General features: G+C 43.0%; 1 protein-coding gene across 1 annotated transcript in view; it reads left to right on the plus strand.

Annotated features, from left to right (window-relative positions):
• Nucleotides 1-5172: 5172 nt before the first annotated feature.
• Nucleotides 5173-24194, plus strand: part of LOC109907275 (potassium channel subfamily K member 9) — a 39979-nt gene continuing 20957 nt past the window's right edge. Inside the window, exon 1 of the mRNA XM_031793481.1 lies at nucleotides 5173-5975. Within this exon, the coding sequence (XP_031649341.1) occupies nucleotides 5375-5975 (601 nt within the window). The 5' untranslated portion in view covers nucleotides 5173-5374. The remainder of the gene's footprint in view (nucleotides 5976-24194) is intronic.

Raw genomic sequence — 24194 nt, forward strand, 5'->3', positions numbered from 1 at the left:
AACCTGTTCCAGAGCTCTCAGGACCTCAGACTGGGGCAAAGGTTCACCTTCCAACAGGACAATGACCCTTAGCACACAGCCAAGACAACGCATGAGTGGCTTCAGGACAAGTCTCTGAATGACCTAGAGTGGCCCAGTCAGAGCTCGGACTTGAACCCGATCGAACATCTCTGGAGAGACCTGGAAATAGCTGTGCAGTGATGCTCCCCATCCATCCTGACAGAACTTGAGAAGATTTGCTGAGAAGAATGGGAAAAACTCCCCAAATACAGGTGTGCCAAACTTGTAGCATCATACCCAAGAAGACTCGAGGCTGTAATCGCTGCCAAAGGTTCTTCAACAAAGTACTGAGTAAAGTGTCTGAATACTTATGCAAATGTTATGTTTTTGCTTAGTCTTGATGGGGTATGTATTGTGTGTAGCTTGATGAGGACATTTTTAAAATACATTTTAGAATAAGGCTGTAACATGAAATGTGGAAAAAGTCAAGGGGTCTGAATACTTTCTGAATGCACTGCACATATAAATAGTTTAAAACAGTCTGTAAATGTTATTAAAATGACCAGTGTTCAGTCTACGGTGCAGGGTAGAGTATCGGATGGTAGCTGGTTAGTAACATTGACTAAGGTTCAGGTCAGGGTACTCGGCCGAGGCCGGCTAGGATCCGAGCTTTGATGCACATGTACTGTCTCTGCTTTCTAGATGGTAGCGGGTTGGACAGGCCTTGGCTCAGATGGCTGAGGTCCTTGATCCTCTTCTTGGGCTTTCTGTGACACCTTCCTGTGACAAATTTCCTGGAGGGCAGGCATTTTCCCCCTGATGATGGGTTGGGATGCTCTTATTGGTGCATCGGTAGAAGTTTGTGAGGGTCTTAAGGGCCAAGCGGAATTGATTCAACCTCCTGAGATTTAATAGGCGCTATTGCTCCTTCTTCACCACAATGTCTGTGTGAAGGGACCAGTGACAAGGAACTTGAAGCGTTTGACCATCTCCTCTGTAGCCCCATCAATGTGGATGGGGGCGTGCTCTCTCTGCTGTCTCCGGTAGTCCATGATCCTTCATTTTGTTGACTATGAGGGAGAGGTTTAGGGCAGATAGCTGTGCTACCCATCAGTAACTTACAACAGAAAGCACTCTGGGCTAATTAAAATGTGAAGGGCACTTCACTTAATAAACTTGGAGGGACTCATTGATCGTTTTCATCCCAGTAACTCTCAAATGATGGTAAAAATGTACTAGGGGGTAGCCAGTCACCCTATTCCTGGGGATCTATAGTATAGCCCTCCTGTAGGTTTTTGCTCCAATCCTACTTTAATAGATTTTTACCTCGTCAGCTCGGGGATTCGATTTTGCAACCTTTCGGTTACTAGTCCAACGCTTTAACCACTAGGTTACCTGCTGCTCCTGCTGCTTGTCAGGACCTTGATTTTCTGAATCAGATGGGAGTTGGACTAGATCAAACCCCTGCACACTCAGTATCTCTCTAGGAGTTGGACTAGATCAAACCCCTGCACACTCAGTATCTCTCTAGGAGTTGGACTAGATCAAACCCCTGCACACTCAGTATCTCTCTAGGAGTTGGACTAGATCAAACCCCTGCACACTCAGTATCTCTCTAGGAGGAGGGCTGGGCATCTGGCATTGAATAATATCTAGTACGACCCTTCTCAGAAAGGACCAAAGGTTTTTGTTTTCTGATTAGCCATGGTTAACATTAGATCATGTGAGCCTTCCTTAGGGATGAGTTTTCCCTATGGCCCCTTAGAAGGCAGAGAACTGACAGTTGAGCGTATTTAAGTATGCTATCATGAAGTTCAAGGGGATTTTAAGTTCACACTTCTCTCAAAAGACACAATTATGGAGTCAGAGTGTATTGAAGGATTGGCACTACATTGCCTTGATTACAGTGAGTGGATTGGGTGCACTCTGAGGCCTGTCTTCCATACAAATGAAACTGACATCAGACCAGAGAATAGCTGTTTTTAATTTCTGACAAAAGATTGATCCTGAGAATGTGAAAACTGTGAACTTATGTAAATCCTGTAGATCATTCATTTTGATAATTGGATTTCAAACTGTGGAAATCTTAAGGTTTTGTTTTTTGTTGGATAAAGAGGGGCATGTGAGAGGGATGGGTTGATAGGTCTATCTACCCCTTGGAATTATCAGTTCACCATGTTAAAAGAGACGCTAAACAAAAATATCAATGCAACATGTAAGTAAAGTGTTTTATCAGCTGAAATAAAAGATCCCAGAGATGTTCCATACGCACAAAAAGCTATATTTCTTTCAAATCTTGGCACAAATTTGTTTACATCCCTGTTAGAGCATTTCTCATTTGCCAAGATAATCTATTCACCTGACAGGTGTGGCATATCAAGAGCTGATTAAACAGCATGATCATTTCACAGGTGCACCTTGTGCTGGGGACAATAAAAGGCCACTCTAAAATGTGCAGTTTTGTCACACAACACAATGCCACAGACGTCTCAAGTGGTGAAGGAGTTTGCAATTGGCATGCTGACTGCATAAATGTTCACCGGAGCTGTTGCCAGATAATTTAATGTTAATTTTTCTACCATAATCCGCCTCCAACGTTGTTTTACAGAATTTGACAGTACATCAAACCAGCATCACAACCGCAGACCATGCATAACCACACCAGCCCAGGATTTCCACATCCGGCTTCTTCACCTGCAGGATTGTCTGACACCAGCCACTCAGACAGCTGATGAAACTGGGTTTGAACAACCAAAGAATTTCTGCTCAAACTGTCAAAAATCACCTCAGGGAAGCTTATCTGCGTGCTCTTCATCCTCACCAGGGTCTTGACCTGACTGCAGTTTGGCGTCGTAACCGACTTCAGTGGGCAAATGCTCACCTTCGATGGCCACTGGCACACTGGTGTGCTCTTCGCAGATTAATCCTGGTTTCAACTGTACCGGGCAGATGGCAGACAGCATGTATGGTATTGTGTGGGTGAGCATTTTGCTGATGTCAACATTGTGAACAGAGTGCCCCGTGGTGGCGGTGGGATTATGGTATGGGCTGGCATAAACTACGGACAACGAGCACAATTGCATTTCATGTAAATTTGAGATAATGTGACGAGATCCTGAGGCCCATTGCCGTGTCAATCATCGGCCAACATGACCTCATGTTTCAGAGCGATAATACACGGCCCCACGTCGCAAGGATCTGTACTCATTGAGCATGTTTGGGATGCTCTGGATCGAGGTGTACAACAGCATGTTCCAGTTCCCTCCAATATCCAGCAACTTCGCACAGCCATGGAAGAGTGTGACAACATTCCACAGGACACAATCATCAGCCTGATCAATTAACTCTATGCAAAGGAGATGTGTAGCGCTGCATGAGGCAAATGGTGGTCACACCAGATACTGAATGCTTTTCTGATTCACCCCATCTTTTTTTCATTAAGATGTCTGTGACCAATAGATGAATATCTGTATTCCCAGTCATGTGAAATCCATAGATTAGAGCCTAATTATTTTTATTTCAATTGACTGATTTCCAAATATGAACTGTAACTCAATAAAGTCTTTGAAGTTGTTGCATGTTGCATTTATATTTTCCTTCACTGTAATTCATTTAAACTGAAATTCTGAATTTTTGCTAAATGTTGTTACAATATTTGAGTTGTTAATTACACAATCAAGGATATACAGACTTGTAACATATCTAATGACAGACAAAGAACAGGAGGAATTGACACGGTGTCTGTGAACACCCATCTTCATAGATGGATGCATCTTCAGTTGCAGCACGGTGCTTCCTAGTCCTTCCAGTGCACATGCATGCGAACCCGGACTGTAAACTAGCACCATGGACAGCGGCTACAGGCTACCGGCACATACAACGATTTAGCGTTTCATTAGATTTGGGCTAACCCGGCTGGCAGAGCAGTCATATGTGAGGCAGTCATGTATTTGAAAGTAAACTCGTATTGATAATGAGTGGTAGTGGTCGCTGCCGGAGTTGTGGTGAGGAGAGGGGTTGGGTGACAAGTGGGGAGGGATATTAACAGATGTCCCTGCGGAGGAAGACGGATTGAAGTAAACATGTTCAACAATTGGAATGTCTTAAAATAGAGTGTACTAAAATAGAACAGATGGATAATCAGATCGCAACAGTCTCTTAAATGGTCTAGCCTGCCACACTTCTCACAGGAGATAACTTTGATGCTGAGAGAATCCACACACTTAGCATCAGTAGCCTGTGAGGACACGCAGTGTTTCGGCATCATCATCTCTGTCTCTCAATCCTCTGAAAGTAGCGTTAATTCATGGCCTCAAGTAACTTCTACTAACGAGGAAAAACCGATGTTTTTTTCCAATTCAACTCCAGTTGATTGGAAGCCCGCGGAGAAATCAGCTCAAGCCTCGAGGGCACGTGGATGCTTGCAGTTGAGCCGGTAGTCACCGCGCGCCTAATGGGAGACGTGCACCAGGATAATTAATTATTTGGATTTTGTGAAATTTCCAATTCTTTTATCAGTTAGGCTATACCGATATTTTGGGTTTGCCTGCTCCTGGTTGCTAAAGTAGGATACACAGTGACAATGCACTTTTTGTCCTGAGGCAGAACACCGCGTCACTATTCTAGGAAAGGAACATTTGAAACTGAACCTGTTGTCAATGTTGATTTATTGATCACGAGGTGGTTCTTCGAGTCACGGTTTTGGGATAGTTGTATCTTTACAATAAAGCATGGCAATATGATCCGATATAACGAAAGGAATCTGTAGTATATAAATGCGCAATGGACACGAATTATGCTGTGCACAGTGTTACATCTCTGTTTGGTAAAATGTGTTGATCATTGCCTGGGTTCAGATCCCCACAGAACGAATCAATTGAGTGAGTAGCCCTTTTTCCTCCCGGATCCTCAGTTGTGTCGCTCTCCTCATTTATCCCTCTGTCTGGTCGACGAGTCAACACAGCACATTGTGAATCAAATGGAAATAACCCGATGTCTTCTATTTCTGAGCTGTATTTCTGGATTCCACACAGTCAATTAATTATGTGCGAATGGGGGGGATGGTTCGTTGTTAAAAATAGCCTGCCACTTGAGGATGAGGCGCCGAAATGAACTGGTTGCTGCTTATTGAAACTTACAAGGAGCAGATGCGAAAAGATGCTTCACCCTCATCTAACCTCTCGTGGATCGGTTCACTTCTCTTTAAATCTTCCAGGAATGCATGATACACAACCTGAAAATACTGCATCAAACATTTACAGATTCACAACGAAAATAACCGAACATTCATTTGCCATATGTGTTTAATTGAATTCGTTATAAAAACGTTGACTTCGATAAGAAGACAACAGAGGAATCTAGCAACTGCTTGTTGATGGCACTACGCGCCGGGAGGACTTGGTTTGGGCAGGTTTTGCGTAGAGTTTCTAGGCTGCAGGGCTCGTGGTCCCGGAGATCGAGCAGTCTCCTGTGTCTCTCTGCGAACCCGGAGCAGGATCTGGGGACCTGTTACAGGGATCACACTCTTAGCAATCTCCACTACTGCTCCTCCGTCCAGCGCACCCACCGTCACCAACACGCGCCAGTCTGTCCCTCCTCTTCCAGCCGCTGCCAACGCTTTCCCGATTGCTGCGCAGCCTTCCCGGGGGATACGAGGGGACATGAGCCCCTCACTCGCCGGATCCTGGTGGTCATGAAGCGGCAGAACGTGCGGACCTTGTCCCTGATCATCTGCACGTTCACGTACCTGCTGGTCGGGGCCGCGGTGTTCGATGCCCTGGAGTCAGATTTCGAGATGCGGGAGAAAGAACAGCTGGAGGCAGAGGAGAAGCGTCTCCAAGGGAAATATAACATTAGCGAGGACGACTACCGCAAACTGGAGACCATCATTATGGAGGCCGAGCCCCACAGGGCTGGGGTTCAGTGGAAATTTGCTGGATCTTTTTACTTTGCCATCACAGTCATCACCACCATAGGTGAGTCTGCAGTCTACACTCCATGGAGGTTTAATTGCGTAACAGCATTACGCACAACCCCTGTGTCAAGATAATGCCAGTTATGCGGTGATATACAGTCGATAGGCTAATCACAGCCAGGGTCGTGGTTGTTGGGTGGTGAAAAGGCTCCATTTTAAATAGTTACATAACTTATAACCACTACATAGCACAATTAATTAAAGTCAACACAGCATTGTGCAGACAAGTGTTTCACTAAACTTAGTCCAGCAACATGTAGTCTATAGCCACTACCCGCTATTAACCCTTAAAACCTGTTCATTATCCAACATAAATTGTTTTAGAAAAGTAGGTCAAATGTCGTTTTAGCTAAATAACTCTGGTACGTTAACAGGCGAAACAGAATGATGATGCAATACCAGTAAAATGACAATGTTTCTGCACATCAACTTTATAGATAATAAAAACATATTTACTACCATTAGTAGCATCAAAATAATACGTCTGCATAGATAAACGGAACATTTCCGTTATACATTTCAGCAGCTAATCAATGTATCAGAAAAGATAAGTAGCCTACACAAAAAAATAGACCTATAGGTTACTGTATGCAATCATTCCCTCATTGCACCATCAGCCTACCACGCCACTGATATAGGTTAGAACACATTTTTGGAAACCAAATAATGACAGGCCTACATGTATAATAATTTCAACTGCACGACTGTTGCTGCATCTGCATTACCCCTGTAGAAAACAGGTTTGAGTCCTTTACATTTCCGTCATGATTTAATGACAGATCATGCAAGTGATAGGTTACAAAATGTTGTGATTGATTAAGCGTTAACACAAAAAAACGTATTGAGGCATCAATACGTTTACATTCACACAAAAAAAAATCGATATTAAACTGATTATGGCAGAAGGCCGAGTATGGCATTAGTCATGTTGACACCTTACTCTGCTTATCTTAATAATCGGTGTAAGCATACACCGATAACATACCTGGTTTTCTGAGCAATCTTTCTACGCATGTGCAAGTGAATAATTTTCACATACAAACTTTACATGTCCGAACTCAGAATCAAATAGTCTTCACAAAAATAATGGTCACTGTGGTAGAATGTTTATTTTGATTGGCGATTTACTGCATTTCCCATCAGCCTGATTTCAGATGTGTCCATGTAAACACATTATTAGGGAAAGTCGTTCTTCTTGCAAAGCATGTAAACGTATTAAACGAACTATTATATTAACCAGACTATCCACAACAATCGCATTATTGTGTGAACGTAACTTTATCGGAAGTTCATTCTGTCAGCTGTTGCTGCATCTTGAACATGAGCTGAGCTGCTGAAAGGACACATCCTGGATCTCCTGCTGGCTGCGCTGCCTACAGCCACGTCATGAGGGAGGATCTGCAGCTGGCCATGCACGAGCTGCCTGAATAAAACGCAGATAACCTTTTCTCAGCCAAATGATCAGGTCCTAAATTTTCCTCCAACGGATTTTAGCCTGATTTCACCATATCCAATTTGATAGAAGATAACAGATGTATATGCTCTAGGATATAGCAGTCAGACGTCTTTGTCCTGTCCCTTGTATATATATTTTTTTCTTCGCATATCTTTAAAAAATATTTTCTCAACTTCTAAATACTCTCCTGCAACCCGCCTAACCCAATGTGGCGTGGATCTGCTTTTTTTCAAAAGTATTCCTATTTACTTTGGATCTGGAATCCCTCAACTGAAGCTAGCCAGCTAGGCTACCTACCAGCTATCAGTTAGCAAACTATTGCTAGCGGTCATCAGCTAACATTTAGCTCGGAAAGCTCTCGCCAGTTCGAACAACGTGACTCAAACCAGAGCATAACGGACCTATTTCTCTCCATATCTCCGGATTCCTACCTCAAACTCTGAACATTTTCATCAGGATCGCGATGTCCCCCAAAGGCTAACTTGCTAGCCACGGTCTACTAACTGCTAGCTTGCGTGCTCGGTCTGCTAACTGCTAACCCCTGCTAACTGCTAGCTTGCCAGGCCCGGTCTACTAACTGCCAACTTGCCTGCCCCGGTCTGCTAACTGCTAGCCCCTGCTAACTGCTTGCTTGCCAACCCGGTCTGCTAACTGCTAGCTTGTTTAGCCCCGGCCTACTAACTATTAGCTTGTTAGCATCGGCCTGCTAACTGTCTGAATCTCCGTGCCCCCAGTCAGCCCAACCACTCACTGGACCCATATGTTACAATCCTACAATCTAAGCTGACCCAAAGTGTCAATATTTTGTGTGGCCACCATCATTTTCCAGCACTGCCTTAACCCTCTTGGGCATGGAGTTCACCAGAGCTTCACAGGTTGCCACTGGAGTCCTCTTCCACACCTCCATGATGACATCACAGAGCTGGTGGATGTTAGAGACCTTGCACTCCTCCACCTTCCGTTTGAGGATGCCCCACAGATGCTAAATAGTGTTTAGGTCTGGAGACATGCTTGGCCAGTCCATCACCTTTACCCTCAGCTTCTTTAGCAAGGCAGTAGTCGTCTTGGAGGTGTGTTTGGGGCCATTATCATGTTGGAATACTGCTCTGCTTCAGTATGTCACAGTACATGTTGGCATTCATGGTTCCCTCAATGAACTGTAGCTCCCCAGTGCCGGCAGCACTTATGCAGCCCCAGACCATGACACTCCCACCACCATGCTTGACTGTAGGCAAGACACACTTGTCTTTGTACTCCTCACCTGGTTGCCACCACACACGCTTGACACCATCTGAACCAAATAAGTTTATCTTGGTCTCATCAGACCACAGGACATGGTTCCAGTAATCCATGTCCTTAGTCTGCTTGTCTTCAGCAAACTGTTTGCTTTCTTGTGCATCATCTTTAGAAGAGGGATGACAGCCATGCTGGGATGACAGCCATGCTGACCAATTTGATGCAGTGTACGGCGTATGGTCTGAGCACTGACAGGCTGACCCCCCACCCCTTCAACCTCTGCAGAAATGCTGGCAGCACTCATACGGCTATTTCCCGAAGACAACCTCGATCCTAGATATGACACTGAGCATGTGCACTCAACTTCTTTGGTCGACCATGGCGAGGCCTGTTCTGAGTGGAACCTGTCCAGTTAAACCACTGTATGGTCTTGGTCACCGTGCTGCAGCTCAGTTTCAGGGTCTTGGCAATCTTCTTATAGCCCAGGCCATCTTTATGTAGAGCAACAATTCTTTTTTTCAGATCCTCAAAGAGTTCTTTGCCATGAGGTGCCATATTGAACTTCCAGTGACCAGTCAGTATGAGGGAGTGTGAGAGCGATGACACTAAATTGAACACACCTGCTCCCCATTCACACCTGAGACCTTGTAACACTAACGAGTCACATGCCACCGGGGAGGGAAAATGGCTAATTGGGCCCAATTTGGACATTTTTACTTAGGGGTGTACTCACTTTTGTTGCCAGCGGTTTAGACATTAATGGCTGTGTGTTGAGTTATTTTGAGGGGACAGCAAATTTACACTGTTATACAAGCTGTACACTTACATTGTAGCAAAGTGTCATTTCTTCAGTGTTGTCACATGAAAAGATATACTCAAATATTTACAAAAATGTGAGGGGTGTACTCACTTTTGTGATATACTGTATATCTATCCTACCCTGTCTTTCTAAAGTCTTCGAAAGCCAAGTTAACAAACAGATTACCGACCATATCGAATCCCACCTTACCTTCTCCGCTATGCAATCTGGATTCCGAGCTGGTCATGCTCAAGGTCCTAAACGCCATCATAACCGGCATCGATAAGAGACATTACTGTGCAGCTGTATTCATCGACCTGGCCAAGGCTTTCGACTCTGTCAATCACCACATTCTGATTGGCAGACTCGACAGCCTTGGTTTCTCAAATGACTGCCTCGCCTGGTTTTGCCAACTACTTCTCTGATAGAGTTCAGTGTGTCAAATTGGAGGGCCTGTTGTCCGGACCTCTGGCAGTCTCTATGGGGGTGCCACAGGGTTCAATTATCGGGCCGACTCTCTTCTCTGTATACATCAATGATGTCGCTCTTGCTGCTGGTGATTCTCTGATCCACTTCTATGCAGACGACACCATTCTGTATACATCTGGCCCTTCTTTAGACACTGTGTTAACTAACATCCAGATGAGCTTCAATGCCATACAACTCCCCTTCCGTGGCCTTCAACTGCTCTTAAACGCAAGTAACACTAAATGCATGCTCTTCAACCGATCACTGCCCGCACCTGCTCGCCCGTCCAGCATCACTACTCTGGACGGCTCTGACTTAGAATACGTGGACAACTACAAATACCTAGGTGTCTGGTTAGACTGTAAACCCTACTTCCAGACTCACATTAAGCATCTCCAATCCAATATTAAATCTAGAATCGGCTTCCTATTTCGCAACAAAGCATCCTTCACTCATGCTGCCAAACATACCCTCGTAAAACTGACCATCCTACCGATCCTTGTCTTCGGCGATGTCATCTATAAAATAGCTTCCAACACTCTACTCAACAAACTGGATGCAGTCTATTACAGTGACATCCATTTTGTCACCAAAGCCCTGTACACTACCCACCATTGCGACCTATACGCTCTCGTTGGTTGGCCCTCGCTTCATACTCGTCGCCAAACCCACTGGCCACAGGTTATCTACAAGTATCTGCTAGGTAAAGCCCCGCCTTATCTCAGCTCACTGGTCACCATAGCAGCACCCACTCGTAGCGCGCGCTCCAGCAGGTATATCTCACTGGTCACCCCCAAAGCCAATTCCTCCTTTGGTTGTCTTTCCTTCCAGTTCTCTGCCGCCAATGACGGGAACGAACTGCAAAAATCTCTGATGCTGGAGACTCATATCTCCCTCACTAGCTTTAAGCACCAGCTGTCAGAGCACATCACAGATCACTGCACCTGTACATAGCCCATCAGTTAACAGCCCATCCAACTACCTCATCCCCATACTGTATTTATTTATTTATCTTGCTCCTTTGCACCCCAGTATCTCTACTTGTACATTCATCTTCTGCACATCTACCGTTCCAGTGTTTAATTGCTATATTGTAATTACTTCCTATTTATTGCCTTAACTCCCTTAACTTACGTAATTTGCACTCACTGTATATAGATTGTTTGTTTTCTTTTGTTCTACTGTATTATTGACTGTATGTTTTGTTTATTCCATGTGTAACTCTGTGTTGATGTATGTGCCGAATTGCTATGCTTTATCTTGGCCAGGTCGCCGTTGTAAATGAGAACTTGTTCTCAACTAGCCTACCTGGTTAAATAAAGGTGAAATAAATAAAATAAAAAATATATACAGTAAGACCTACAAATTTAGCACATAGCGAGCAGGCCTTTCTAATCGACCTGGAAGGATATTGACCTCATCCCGTCAGTAGAGGATGCCTGGTTATTCTTTAAAAGTGCTTTCCTCACCATCTTAAATAAGCATGCCCCATTAAAAAAATGTAGAACCAGGAACAGATATAGCCCATGGTTCACTCCAGACTTGACTGCCCTTAACCAACACAAAATCATCCTGTGGCGTAATGCACTAGCATCGCATAGCCCCTGCGATATGCAACTTTTCAGGGAAGTTAGGAACCAATATACACAGGCAGTTAGGAAAGCAAAGGCTAGCTTTTTCAAACAGAAATTTTGCACCCTGTAGCACAAACTCCAAAAAGTTCTGGGACACTGCCCAGGCCTCCCCCATTTCTTCTTCACCCAAATCCAGATAGCTGATGTTCTGAAAGAGCTGTAAAACTGGACCCCTACAAATCACCCGGGCTCGACAATCTGGACCCTCTCTTTGTAAAAATGATCTTCCGAAATTGTTGCAACCCCTATTACTAGCCTGTTCAACCTCTCTTTTGTATTGTCTGAGATCCCCAAAGATTGGAAAGCTGCCTCCAACACTCAGCAAATTGGATGCAGTCTATAACAGTGCCATCCGTTTTGCCACCAAAGCCCCATTTACTACCCATCACTGCGACCTGTATGCTCTCATTGGCTGGCCCTCGCTTCATGTTCGCTGCCAAACCCACTGGCCATCTATAAGTCTTTGCTAGGTAAATTCCCACCTTATCTCAGCTCACTGGTCACCATAGCAGCACCCACCCGTGGCACGCGTTCCAGCAGGTATATTTCACTGGTCACCCCCAAAGCCAATTACCCCTTTGTCCGCCTTTCCTTCCAGTTCTCTGCTGCCAATGACTGGAACGAACTGCAAAAATCACTGAAACTGGAGACTCATATCGCCCTCACTAACTTTAAGCACCAGCTGTCAGAACAGTTCACAGATCACTGCACCTGTACATAGCCCATCTGTAAATAGCCTATCCAACTACCTCATCCCCATATTGTCAATTTTTATTTTTTATTTTGCTCCTTTGCACCCCAATATCTCTACTTGCACATTCATCTCCTGCACATCTATCACTCCAGTGTTTAATTGCCATATTGTAATTATTTCGCCACTATGGCCTATTTATCGCCTTACCTCCCTTATCCTACCTAAATTGCATACACTGTGTACAATATATATATATGTTGTATTTTTGACTGTATGTTTGTTTATTCCATGTGTAACTCTGTGTTGTTGTTTGTGACGTATGGCTTTGCTTTATCTTGGCCAGGTCGCAGTTGTAAATGAGAACTTGTTCTCATCTAGCCTACAGTGCCTTGCGAAAGTATTCGGCCCCCTTGAACTTTGCGACCTTTTGCCACATTTCAGGCTTCAAACATAAAGATATAAAACTGTATTTTGTGAAGAATCAACAACAAGTGGGACACAATCATGAAGTGGAACGACATTTATTGGATATTTCAAACTTTTTTAACAAATCAAAAACTGAAAAATTGGGCGTGCAAAATTATTCAGCCCCCTTAAGTTAATACTTTGTAGCGCCACCTTTTGCTGCGATTACAGCTGTAAGTCGCTTGGGGTATGTCTCTATCAGTTTTGCACATCGAGAGACTGACATTTTTCCCCATTCCTCCTTGCAAAACAGCTCGAGCTCAGTGAGGTTGGATGGAGAGCATTTGTGAACAGCAGTTTTCAGTTCTTTCCACAGATTCTCGATTGGATTCAGGTCTGGACTTTGACTTGGCCATTCTAACACCTGGATATGTTTATTTTTGAACCATTCCATTGTAGATTTTGCTTTATGTTTTGGATCATTGTCTTGTTGGAAGACAAATCTCCGTCCCAGTCTCAGGTCTTTTGCAGACTCCATCAGGTTTTCTTCCAGAATGGTCCTGTATTTGGCTCCATCCATCTTCCCATCAATTTTAACCATCTTCCCTGTCCCTGCTGAAGAAAAGCAGGCCCAAACCATGATGCTGCCACCACCATGTTTGACAGTGGGGATGGTGTGGTCAGGGTGATGAGCTGTGTTGCTTTTACGCCAAACATAACGTTTTGCATTGTTGCCAAAAAGTTCAATTTTGGTTTCATCTGACCAGAGCACCTTCTTCCACATGTTTGGTGTGTCTCCCAGGTGGCTTGTGGCAAACTTTAAACAACACTTTTTATGGATATCTTTAAGAAATGGCTTTCTTCTTGCAACTCTTCCATAAAGGCCAGATTTGTGCAATATACGACTGATTGTTGTCCTATGGACAGAGTGTCCCACCTCAGCTGTAGATCTCTGCAGTTCATCCAGAGTGATCATGGGCCTCTTGGCTGCATCTCTGATCAGTCTTCTCCTTGTATGAGCTGAAAGTTTAGAGGGACGGCCAGGTCTTGGTAGATTTGCAGTGGTCTGATACTCCTTCCATTTCAATATTATCGCTTGCACAGTGCTCCTTGGGATGTTTAAAGCTTGGGAAATCTTTTTGTATCCAAATCCGGCTTTAAACTTCTTCACAACAGTATCTCGGACCTGCCTGGTGTGTTCCTTGTTCTTCATGATGCTCTCTGCGCTTTTAACGGACCTCTGAGACTATCACAGTGCAGGTGCATTTATACGGAGACTTGATTACACACAGGTGGATTGTATTTATCATCATTAGTCATTTAGCTCAACATTGGATCATTCAGAGATCCTCACTGAACTTCTGGAGAGAGTTTGCTGCACTGAAAGTAAAGGGGCGGAATAATTTTGCACGCCCAATTTTTCAGTTTTTGATTTGTTAAAAAAGTTTGAAATATCCAATAAATTTCGTTCCACTTCATGATTGTGTCCCACTTGTTGTTGATTCTTCACAAAAATACAGTTTTATATCTTTATGTTTGAAGCCTGAAATGTGGCAAAAGCTCGCAAAGTTCAAGGGGGCGGAATACTTTCGCAAGGCACTGTACCTGGTTAAATAAAGGTGAAATAAATAAATAAAACAAAACATATTCAGAGTAGTCTGGTGCCTTTTATGTACAGATTTGCATGGCCTATATTTACCTTAGGGCCTATAATGAACATGCTAGTTAATTGATTGAAGTGGTATTGCCTACCTTAAAGTGAAAGGTTTAGCCTCCTTTGATCTTTTTTTCACAATATGGACATCTCTTTAAGCAGCTCTCATCCCCAAAACAATGGATTTTAAGGTGAATCAGCATTTCTATAAAACAAGACAAACTCATAATGGTCTTTGTAGAGGGCCAAGAAAAGACAGGCAGTAGATTAGATAGCATTGTTTCTACACTGAGAGTAGGCCTACATTTTAGCCTATTTTCATTTATTTTATTTGTTTACATTTATTTAAAGCAGTAACTCCCCTCAATGTATACTGATTATTTAATGATTCTAGGACCAAGAAAATATTTTCTAAATTGCGTCTGAAGTTTCAGAATTGTATTTTCATTAATGGGAAAATATGGTCATTTTTTTCAAATTCCTGAAAAGTTTGTGTTTTGGAGAGAAGAGGTTTTCATCAGACAGAAATCAATATCAATAATTAGTTTCCCCCCAAACAATATTTGATTAACCTGTATTAAAGATCAGAGCAGGTGGGCTTTAAGCCTACGTTAGGGAAAAGGGATACCTAGTCAGTTGAGCAACGGAATGCATTCAACCGAAATGTGTCTTCTGCATGTAACCCAACCCCTCTGAATCATAGAGGTGCGTGGGGACACCATCTACGTTATGGACACCATCTACGTATTATATTATTCAACACGGGCACTTAACGGTGCAAAAGAAACTAATCCACTAAGCACGTCTTCAGATAAGCCTGGCAAAACGTATCAATTGGCTACTGGAGAGTGTAGATTCAGGTAGTACCCTTCCATTGTATTTTATAAGTTACAGCAGCTAATGAACATTCAAATGAATGGGCTTTAGGGTTGTATCTACATGTAGAATGAGCTGGTTAGATCTATTTGAATGTGAAACGATCCCTTTAGAGTTTGGCCATATTTCCGTTGTTGAATGTAAGCCACAGGAAATTGGTGGCACCTTAATTGGTGAGGACGGGCTCCTGGTAATGGCTGGAGTGGAATAGGTGGAATGTTATCTTATTTACATGTGTTTGATGGCACTCAAGGACATTCAGAGACTTTTCCCGAAGCCACTCCTTCGTTGTCTTGGCTGTGTGCTTAGGGTCGCTGTCCTGTTGGACGGTGAACCTTCACCTCAGTCTGAGGTCCTGAGCTCTCTGGAGCAGGCTCTCTTTACTTGATCAAGGATCTTCATCAAGGATCACTCTGTACTTTGCTCTGTTAATCTTTCCCTCGATCCTGACTAGTCTCCCAGTCCCTGCCGCTGAAAAACATCCCCACAGCATGATGCTGCCACCACCATGCTTCACCGTAGGGATGGTGCCAGGTTTCCTCCAGATGTGACACTTGGCATTCAGGCCAAAGAGTTCAATCTTGGTTACATCAGACCAGAGAATCTTGTTTCTCATGATCTGAGAGCGCTTTAGGTGCCTTTTGGAAAACTCCAAGCGTGCCGTGTGCCTTATTCATTTAATTTCGATTTTGTCTCATTGCTGCAACTCCCCAATGGGCTCGGGAGAGGCGAAGGTGGAGTCATGTGTCCTCCAAAATATGACCCACCTGAACGTGCTTCTTAACCTGGAAGCCAGCCGCACCTATGTGTCAGAGGAAACACCGTTCAACTGCCGAATGGGGTCAGCCTGCAGGCACCTGGCCCGCCAGAAGGAGTTGCTAGGGCGCGATGAGCAAAGTTAAGCCCCTCCAGCCAAACCCTACCCTAAGCCAGACGACGCTGAGCCAATTGTGCGCTGTCCTATTGGACTTGTGGCACAGCCCGGGAATGAACCCTGGTCTGTAGTAGTGCCCCTAGCACTGCGATGCTGTGCCGTAGTCCGCTGCGCCACTTGGGAGGCCCGTCATGTGCCTTTTACTGAGGGGTGGATTCCGCCTAGCCACTCTGTCATAAAGGTCTGATTGGTGGAGTGCTGCATAGATGGTTATCCTTCTCCACAGAGGAACTCTGGAGCTCTGTCGGAGTGACCATCGGGTTCTTGGTCACCTCCCTGACCAAGGCCCGTATCCCCCGATTGCTTAGTTTGGCCTGGCGGCCAACTATAGGAAGAGTCTTGGTGCTTCCAAACTTCTTCCATTGAAGAATGATGGCCACTGTGTTCTTGGGGACCTTCAATGCTGCAGAGATTTTTTGCCTCAACACAATCTTTGAGAGTCTTGGACAAGAGTCTTGGAGCTCTACGGACAATTCCTTGGACCTCATAGCTTTGTTTTTGCTCTGACATGCACTGTCATCTGTGGGACCGTATATAGACAAGTGTGTGCCTTTCTAAATCATGTTCAATCAATTTAATTTACCACAGGTGGACTCCAGTCAAGTTATAGAAACATCAAGGATGATCAATGGAAACAGGATGCACGTGAGATTTATTTCAAGTCTCATAGCAAAGAGTCTGAGTACTTCTGTAGATATTTATATTTTTTATTTTTAAGGAATTTGTTTAATTTTAAAAACCTGTTTTCGCTTAATCATTATGGGTTATTGTGTGTAGATTGATGGGGAACATTTTTTGATCAATTTTAGAATAAGGCTGTAACGTAACAAAATATGCAAAAGGGAAGGGGTCTGAATTCTTTCAGAATGCATTATAAATACACAATGAGTAACGATAACATGGGGTACCAGTACCGAGTCGATGTGCAGGGGTACGAGGTAATTGAGGTGCCTGGTATAGAGGTCCTGGATGGCAGGGAGCTCGGCCCTAGTGATGTACTGGGCCGTACGCACAAACCTCTGTAGCACCTTGCAGGTCGGATGCCAAGCAGTTGCCATCCCAAGCGGTGACGCAGCCAGTGCTCTCAATGCAGCTGCCAAATCTTTTCAGCCTCCTGAGGGGGAAGAGGCGTTATCGTGCCCTCTTCACGACTGCGTTGGTGTGTGTGGACCATGATAATTCCTTAGTGATGTGGACATGTGAAACATGGGACACGTTTAGAACCTAAATGTCAGTGTTTAAAACTGAACCATTAGCTATTTAGATTTGCCAGTAAGTATTCTCATCTTAAACACAGGCGTTTAGAATGCAAGACTAAACATGACAGTCAGCTTTTTCCAGTCAGTTTCCAACCAGAAGAACACCTAAATCTCCTTAGTGTTCAGATTTGAACCACTAGTGTTTACTTTCCCATCGTGGAATACATTTAGTCATTAGAAATTGATGTGACTTTCCCTGCCTTTAATTCAGATGAGTGTTAGGAATGTCTGTCCCCTTACCTACCTTTCAGCACAACTGAACAGGACATTTGATTCAAGAAATCCTGGTGTTGTTGTTACTCGGCTATGTTGACTTAAATTCCGTTAACTCTCTCAGAGTGAAAATATATGGGAAAGGCCTCATCATATTTCCCAGCATGATTTTTCGCACGTAGACTTTTAGAAAAAGTTTATTTTAATATCCGTTTCCTCATGCACACTGATTCATTGATCTTAAACTACACAGAGACAAAAACTTCTATTGTTCTAAACTAATCCAATCTGTAAGGGGTTGGATTTATTGCACCTGTTACTGAGATGGTTGTTCCAGTTTAGATGGTTGAGGTAGCCTTGTTTGTTAAGTCCTTCACCATAGCAGTCACTCAGTGCAGCTTGTGGTTGATCAAATATTCTAATCGTTGGGTGTCCTCCCTCAAATCACTTCACAAACCAACCTATTGTGACTGGCACGTCTGATGTGGCCCATGAGCTGGGATTTTCAGACCACAATGTTGAGGATAACTAGGCCGTAACTAAAGGCCTTGTGAAAACATATAATACAGTATGTGGTTATAACGGGTTGATTTTGAATTGAAATACGTTCACTTAGGCAGTCACTTTGTGAAGGCTTCAGGGATATCATTTATTGAACTCAGCAATCTATTTCACTAACAGACACGGTCGTGGGTGGGTCTCGCTCACATTCACTTGAAAGGCATGCTTGGAAATATGGAAACAACTTTACACCCAGTGAAAACAACACCCCCAGTTTTTAGCGTTGAATAAATGTGTTTAAAAAGTGTTACAGCGTATAAACATGTTCTGGTCTTTACAATCTAAACATTGTGACACGTTTTCATTGAAACTTTAAACACATTGGCGTGTTTAAAAAGTGTTACGGAAGATTGTTTAGTTATGTGTTCAGATCTTAAACACGTGGTTTTAGCTAGATAGGTATGGAAACTCAAATTATATACAAGTGTTATTACACTGTAATTATACTGTACGAGATACGTTCCACGAAGAAAGAGTTTATATGGATGTAAGCCACAACGTAGCAGTTTTGACTAACTATTTGATTTTCCATAAAAACATTCTAGCCATCTGTTACATCACCTTCCAGGTCCAGTGAAACCTGTTCAGAGACACACAATACAGCCTGCTGTACAGAGGCTAGAGAAAGCAGCTCCAATTGCTGATTCATTACAGATTATGTCATAACCCATGTGCCTTTCACAAAGTATGTTGTCGTACAATAGAAAATATTCCTGGGCTGCATTCCAAATGTGGAGGCGTGGAAAATGAAGGTAACATAGCCTACAAACACCTACAAGCACGTACTCACACACACACACACACACACACACACACACACACACACACACACACACACACACACACACACACACACACACACACACACACACACACACAGACAGACAGACAGACAGACGAAAGATAGTCCTCTGTCCATGGTTTTTATGAAGTGTATAAATGTAGGTCCATTATCATTTCTACACAGTTTCCATTTTGGTTTTAGTCATTTAAAGTATATTGATATACTGTATATATTTTTTACTCGATCCATCCGTCGACCTGATTGGACCCCCTCATGGGCTGGATCCAGTGTCTCAGTGCAGACCGAGACATCCCATAGGGAAGTGAATGATAAGACGAGCACGGTGCCTCTCATGATTACACAGAGGTTAACAGTATAAACACAATTTCATTTTCTTTGAAAAAAAATGGAATATGATAAAGGACCAGGGCCACTACATGGAGAGTGCATGTATAACCTATAGATGTAGTATTGTACACAGTGTTTTATAAGTGGGTCAGCCCATGGCCTTGCATGGCTGTAGAGTGTATTGATGGCTTGCCTTATAATGAGTTTACCTGACCTGGCTCATACTCAGCCCATGGCTCATACTCAGCCCATGGCTCATACTCAGCCCATGGCTCATACTCAGCCCATGGCTCATACTCATGGGTTTCTGGTTTCAACAGATGGAGAAGGGGTTAGGAGCCAGTTATGTTTGAATAATACGAACATGTTTAAAATATTATCCAATGAATCAATCTTGCAATAGCCTATCTACATGAGCTGGATAGATATGGAAATGATATTGTCGTTATTACATTATAATTACACTGTAAGAGACACATTCCATATACATTTGACTAAAGAGTTTATATGGATACAGGCCACAGCATCAAAACATTCGGCAGGAGGATGAGTCACTTGACTTGACACTAACGGCTTGCCATGTGAGGGGTACATGTTATGGGGTACACGTTCCAAATGGTACACGTTATGGGGTACACGTTATGGGGTACACGTTACAAACGGTACACGTTATGGGGTACACGTTACAAATGGTACACGTTATGGGGTACACGTTACAAACGGTACACGTTATGGGGTACACATTACAAACGGTACACGTTATGGGGTACACATTACAAACGGTACACGTTATGGGGTACACGTTACAAACGGTACATGTTATGGGGTACACATTACAAACGGTACACGTTATGGGGTACACGTTACAAATGGTACACATTATGGGGTACACGTTACAAACGGTACACGTTATGGGGTACACGTTACAAACGGTACACGTTATGGGGTACACGTTACAAACGGTACACGTTATGTACTCAAGGCTGATGATGCTGTATCCATAGGCTGATAATATTGGCTGTAGTTGTTAGTGCTAGCTGGATAGACAGACATCAGAAGGGCAGAATTCACTTTTGGAACCTCCCAGGGTGCCTGTGTGTGTGTGTGTGTGTGTGTGTGTGTGTGTGTGTGTGTGTGTGTGTGTGTGTGTGTGTGTGTGTGTGTGTGTGTGTGTGTGTGTGTGTGTGTGTGTGTGTGTGTGTGTGTGCGTGTTTGTGTTTGTGTGTGTGTGTGTGTGTGTGCACTGTAAAAAAAAATAGTTTAAACTAAATATTATTAAGTACCTGATTCCACAGCCTTTTTTTTGTTTACTCAACTTTTCGGTCAAAGTGTTACCTGAACGTAACATTTTTAGTCGGCCCTTAGCTCCAAAATGAGGAAACGTAGAAAAAAATTAAGTCAACTTTAGAAAAATTGTTTGCTCAATTCAAATATAAATGATTATTATTATTTTGGCTGTGGATGTAGTTTCAAACACAGTGCTTTTAACATACAAAGTATTCAACATACATGATTACATTGTTCACGTTCATTTATACATGAATTAGTATTCAACATGTCTTCTCCTGGGATTTGAACTCACAACCTCTTGGTACACAGCATTTCAATCTTCCTGCTACACAACTATGTCTGTGTCAATAACTGATTTCAATGGTATTGCTACACTTTGCACTTCAAAGTAAACCTCTGCTATGTTAAACGTACACTCAAGAAAAACTATTTTATTCATCATAATGATTAAGGAGTAACATTAAAAAACAAAATATGCCCCACGAACATTAGACAACTATACAGAAAAACCTCAAATTGATTAAATAAGTAAATCAAATCAATGATGAGAGAATAGTCAGATGAACTGATAATTGATACAGACATGGTGTTGTAGCAGGAAGTTTCGAATGTCATGAAACAAGAGATTGTGAGTTCAAATCCCAGGTGAGGACATGTTGAATAATAATTACTGTATAAATGAACATGCACAATGTGTGTCAAATATGTCAATTGAAAACATTGTACGTTACAATCTGTTTGTGTAACTAGATACAGTACACAGCCTTTTTTAAAGTTAAGATGCAAAAATAAACATTTGGGGTTGATTGAACATACAGTAATACAGTAAGAGAAAATACATGATTTTAAGTGGACAGAATTGTTTCCTATGTTTTCTCAAGTTGGAACCAACTAAAAATGTTACGTTCAGGTAACAGTTTGACCGTAGAGTTGAGTAAACAAAAAAAAGGCTGTGGAATCAGGTACTTAATTATAACTACATTTGTTGGTGTTTTTGTAACTGTGTGTGCGTGCACAGCATATGTGAACAAAGAAAGTCGATATCCACAAGTCTGGACACAGAACTGTTGTAACGATTTTGAGAAGTCATTCAAGAGAGGACAACTACAGACTCCAGTAAAAATTTTGGCTGTGCTTGTTGTGTTTAAAAAGAAAGCACAACTGTATAATTATTTCCTGAATTTGACTATAGTTGATTTTCAAATAAAATCCTCATCATCATCACCATGGCCACCAACACTTCCAACTGCTTGTAATCTATAAGTAGCGTGTGATCGTCCTGATTTAGGAGGGGAGATGAGCACATGCGAGAACAGCTGTAGCGACGTGGCTGTTGCCGTGGAGACACTGAATGACATGTCGTCGTGGTAATTCTGTTCTGTTTGCAGTTCTAACTCACGTTTCCACTGTGTCCAGATTGGCCCGGGGGTTGGTTCCTCTCATTTCTCTGACTAATTGCTCGGAAAGTGGAGACGTTTCTTGACTCTGTGCATCAGTGTGTAAAGAAAGGCAAAGGGGGCTTTGTTAATGGATGTGGTTCAGATGGTGAACCACACTCACGTAACTATACTGAACAAAAATATAAACACAACATGAAAACTATTTTGAAGGTTTTACTGAGTTATATTTCGTATAAGGAAATCAGTCAATTTAAATATATCCAATAGGCCCCAATCTATGGATTTCATATGACTGGGAAGAGAGATATGCTTCTGTTGGTCACAGATACTGTACATAAAAAATAGGTAGTGGCGTTGATCAGAAAACCAGTCAGAATCTGGTATGACCACCATTTGCCTCATGCAGTGCTACACATCTCCTTCACATAGAGTTGATCAGGCTGTTGATTGTGGCCTTTGTCATGTTGTCCCACTCCTCTTCAATGGCTGTGAGAAGTTGCTGGATATTGGTGGGAACTGGAACACACTGTCGTACATCTCGATCCAGAGCATCTCAAACATGCTCAATGGGGTACATGTATGGTGAGTATGCAGGCCATGGAAGAACTGGGACATTTTCAGCTTCCAGGATGGATGTACAAATCCTTACAACATGGGTGCCGTGCAGTATCATGCTGAAACATGTGGTGACGGCAACGGATGAATGGCATGACAATGGATATCATCACATTTAAATTGCGATTGATAAAATACCATTGTTTTTGTTGTGCGTAGCTTATGCTTGCCCTTACCATAACCCCACCACCACCATGGGGCACTCTGTTCACAACATTGACATCCGCAAACTGTTCGCCCACACAACACCATACAAGTGGTCTACGGTTGTGAGGCTGGCTGGCTGGACGGGCTGGCAAATTCTCTAAAACCACGTTGGAGGTCACTTATGGTAGAGTAATGAACATTCAATTATCTGGCAACAGCTCTGGTAGACATTCCTGCAGTCAGCATGCCAATTGCACACTCCTTCAAAACTTGAGACATCGGGGCTTTGCATTGTGTGACAAAACTGCACATTTTAGAGTGGCCTTTTATTGTCCCCAGCACAAAGTGCACCTGTGGAATCTTCATGCTGTTTAATAAGCTTCTTGATATTCCACACATCTCAGGCAGATGGATTTCTGGGATCTTTCATTTCAGCTCATGAAACATGGGACCAACACTTTACATGTTGTGTTTATATTTTTGTTCAGTGTAGTTTACCTGAGACCTAAGGCCTTGCCTTAGCTAAACAAAATAAGCTTTAGTTCTACAGGCTAACACAGTCTTGTGGTGTGCAAGAGACGGGGATTTGAAAAATCCCATGTCTTGCAGAAACTCAATGTTGGGGTCTGACTCGCTGAGTGTTATGTATAGAGACAGAGACAGTACAGTGATGGATCGAGCACAGGTTACTACGGAGGCTGTGATGTAACATGTCATTACAGGCTCCGTCCCAAATTACACTCTATTCTCTAGCTACTGCACTACTTCCACCAGGGCCAATATGGATCCTGTGGTGGGAAAACAGTTGTAGAGCTTTTCTCTGTAGTGATTTCTGTCCTTTGATTAAATCATGCATTTGAATTAGTTTCATAAGTAATGGGGTAACTGGTGAAACATGACAGACACAGACCGTTAGTCACAAAGCACTCTCTTCTTCAAAAGGCATGGTACAAAATGTATTAGTGTAACAGACATTTTACATTTAATTCACTGAAATCCATAGCAACAAAATGGCGCTGCCGAATCAAATTTCAAAAAGTTGTTTCTATCTTACTGGAATACAGCTAAATGTGAAAACGGTGTATAAAGATCGACATCTTTGAAGATCTGGTAACGGTGTGAGATGAAAACACTCCCTTTGCCTTGTGTGTGTTTGTGTTTGTGTGTGTGTGTGTTTGTGTGTGTGTGTGTGTGTGTGTGTGTGTGTGTGTGTGTGTGTGTGTGTGTGTGTGTGTGTGTGTGTGTGTGTGTGTGTGTGTGTGTGTGTGTGTGTGTGTGTGTGTGTGTGTGTGCGAGCGAGCGTACGCCTGAGTGTAGGACAGGTGCACTGATATTCTTGTTGCTCTCAGAACAATAGCTTTTATGGGAGCCAGGAATAAGCTCTTTGAAGCGATGTGCTGCTGTTGTGTGTCACGACTAGTTAGATTCTCCAATACAAACACTGCCC

Source organism: Oncorhynchus kisutch, linkage group LG17 (assembly GCF_002021735.2).
Source record: "Oncorhynchus kisutch isolate 150728-3 linkage group LG17, Okis_V2, whole genome shotgun sequence".
Lineage (NCBI taxonomy): Eukaryota > Metazoa > Chordata > Actinopteri > Salmoniformes > Salmonidae > Oncorhynchus > Oncorhynchus kisutch.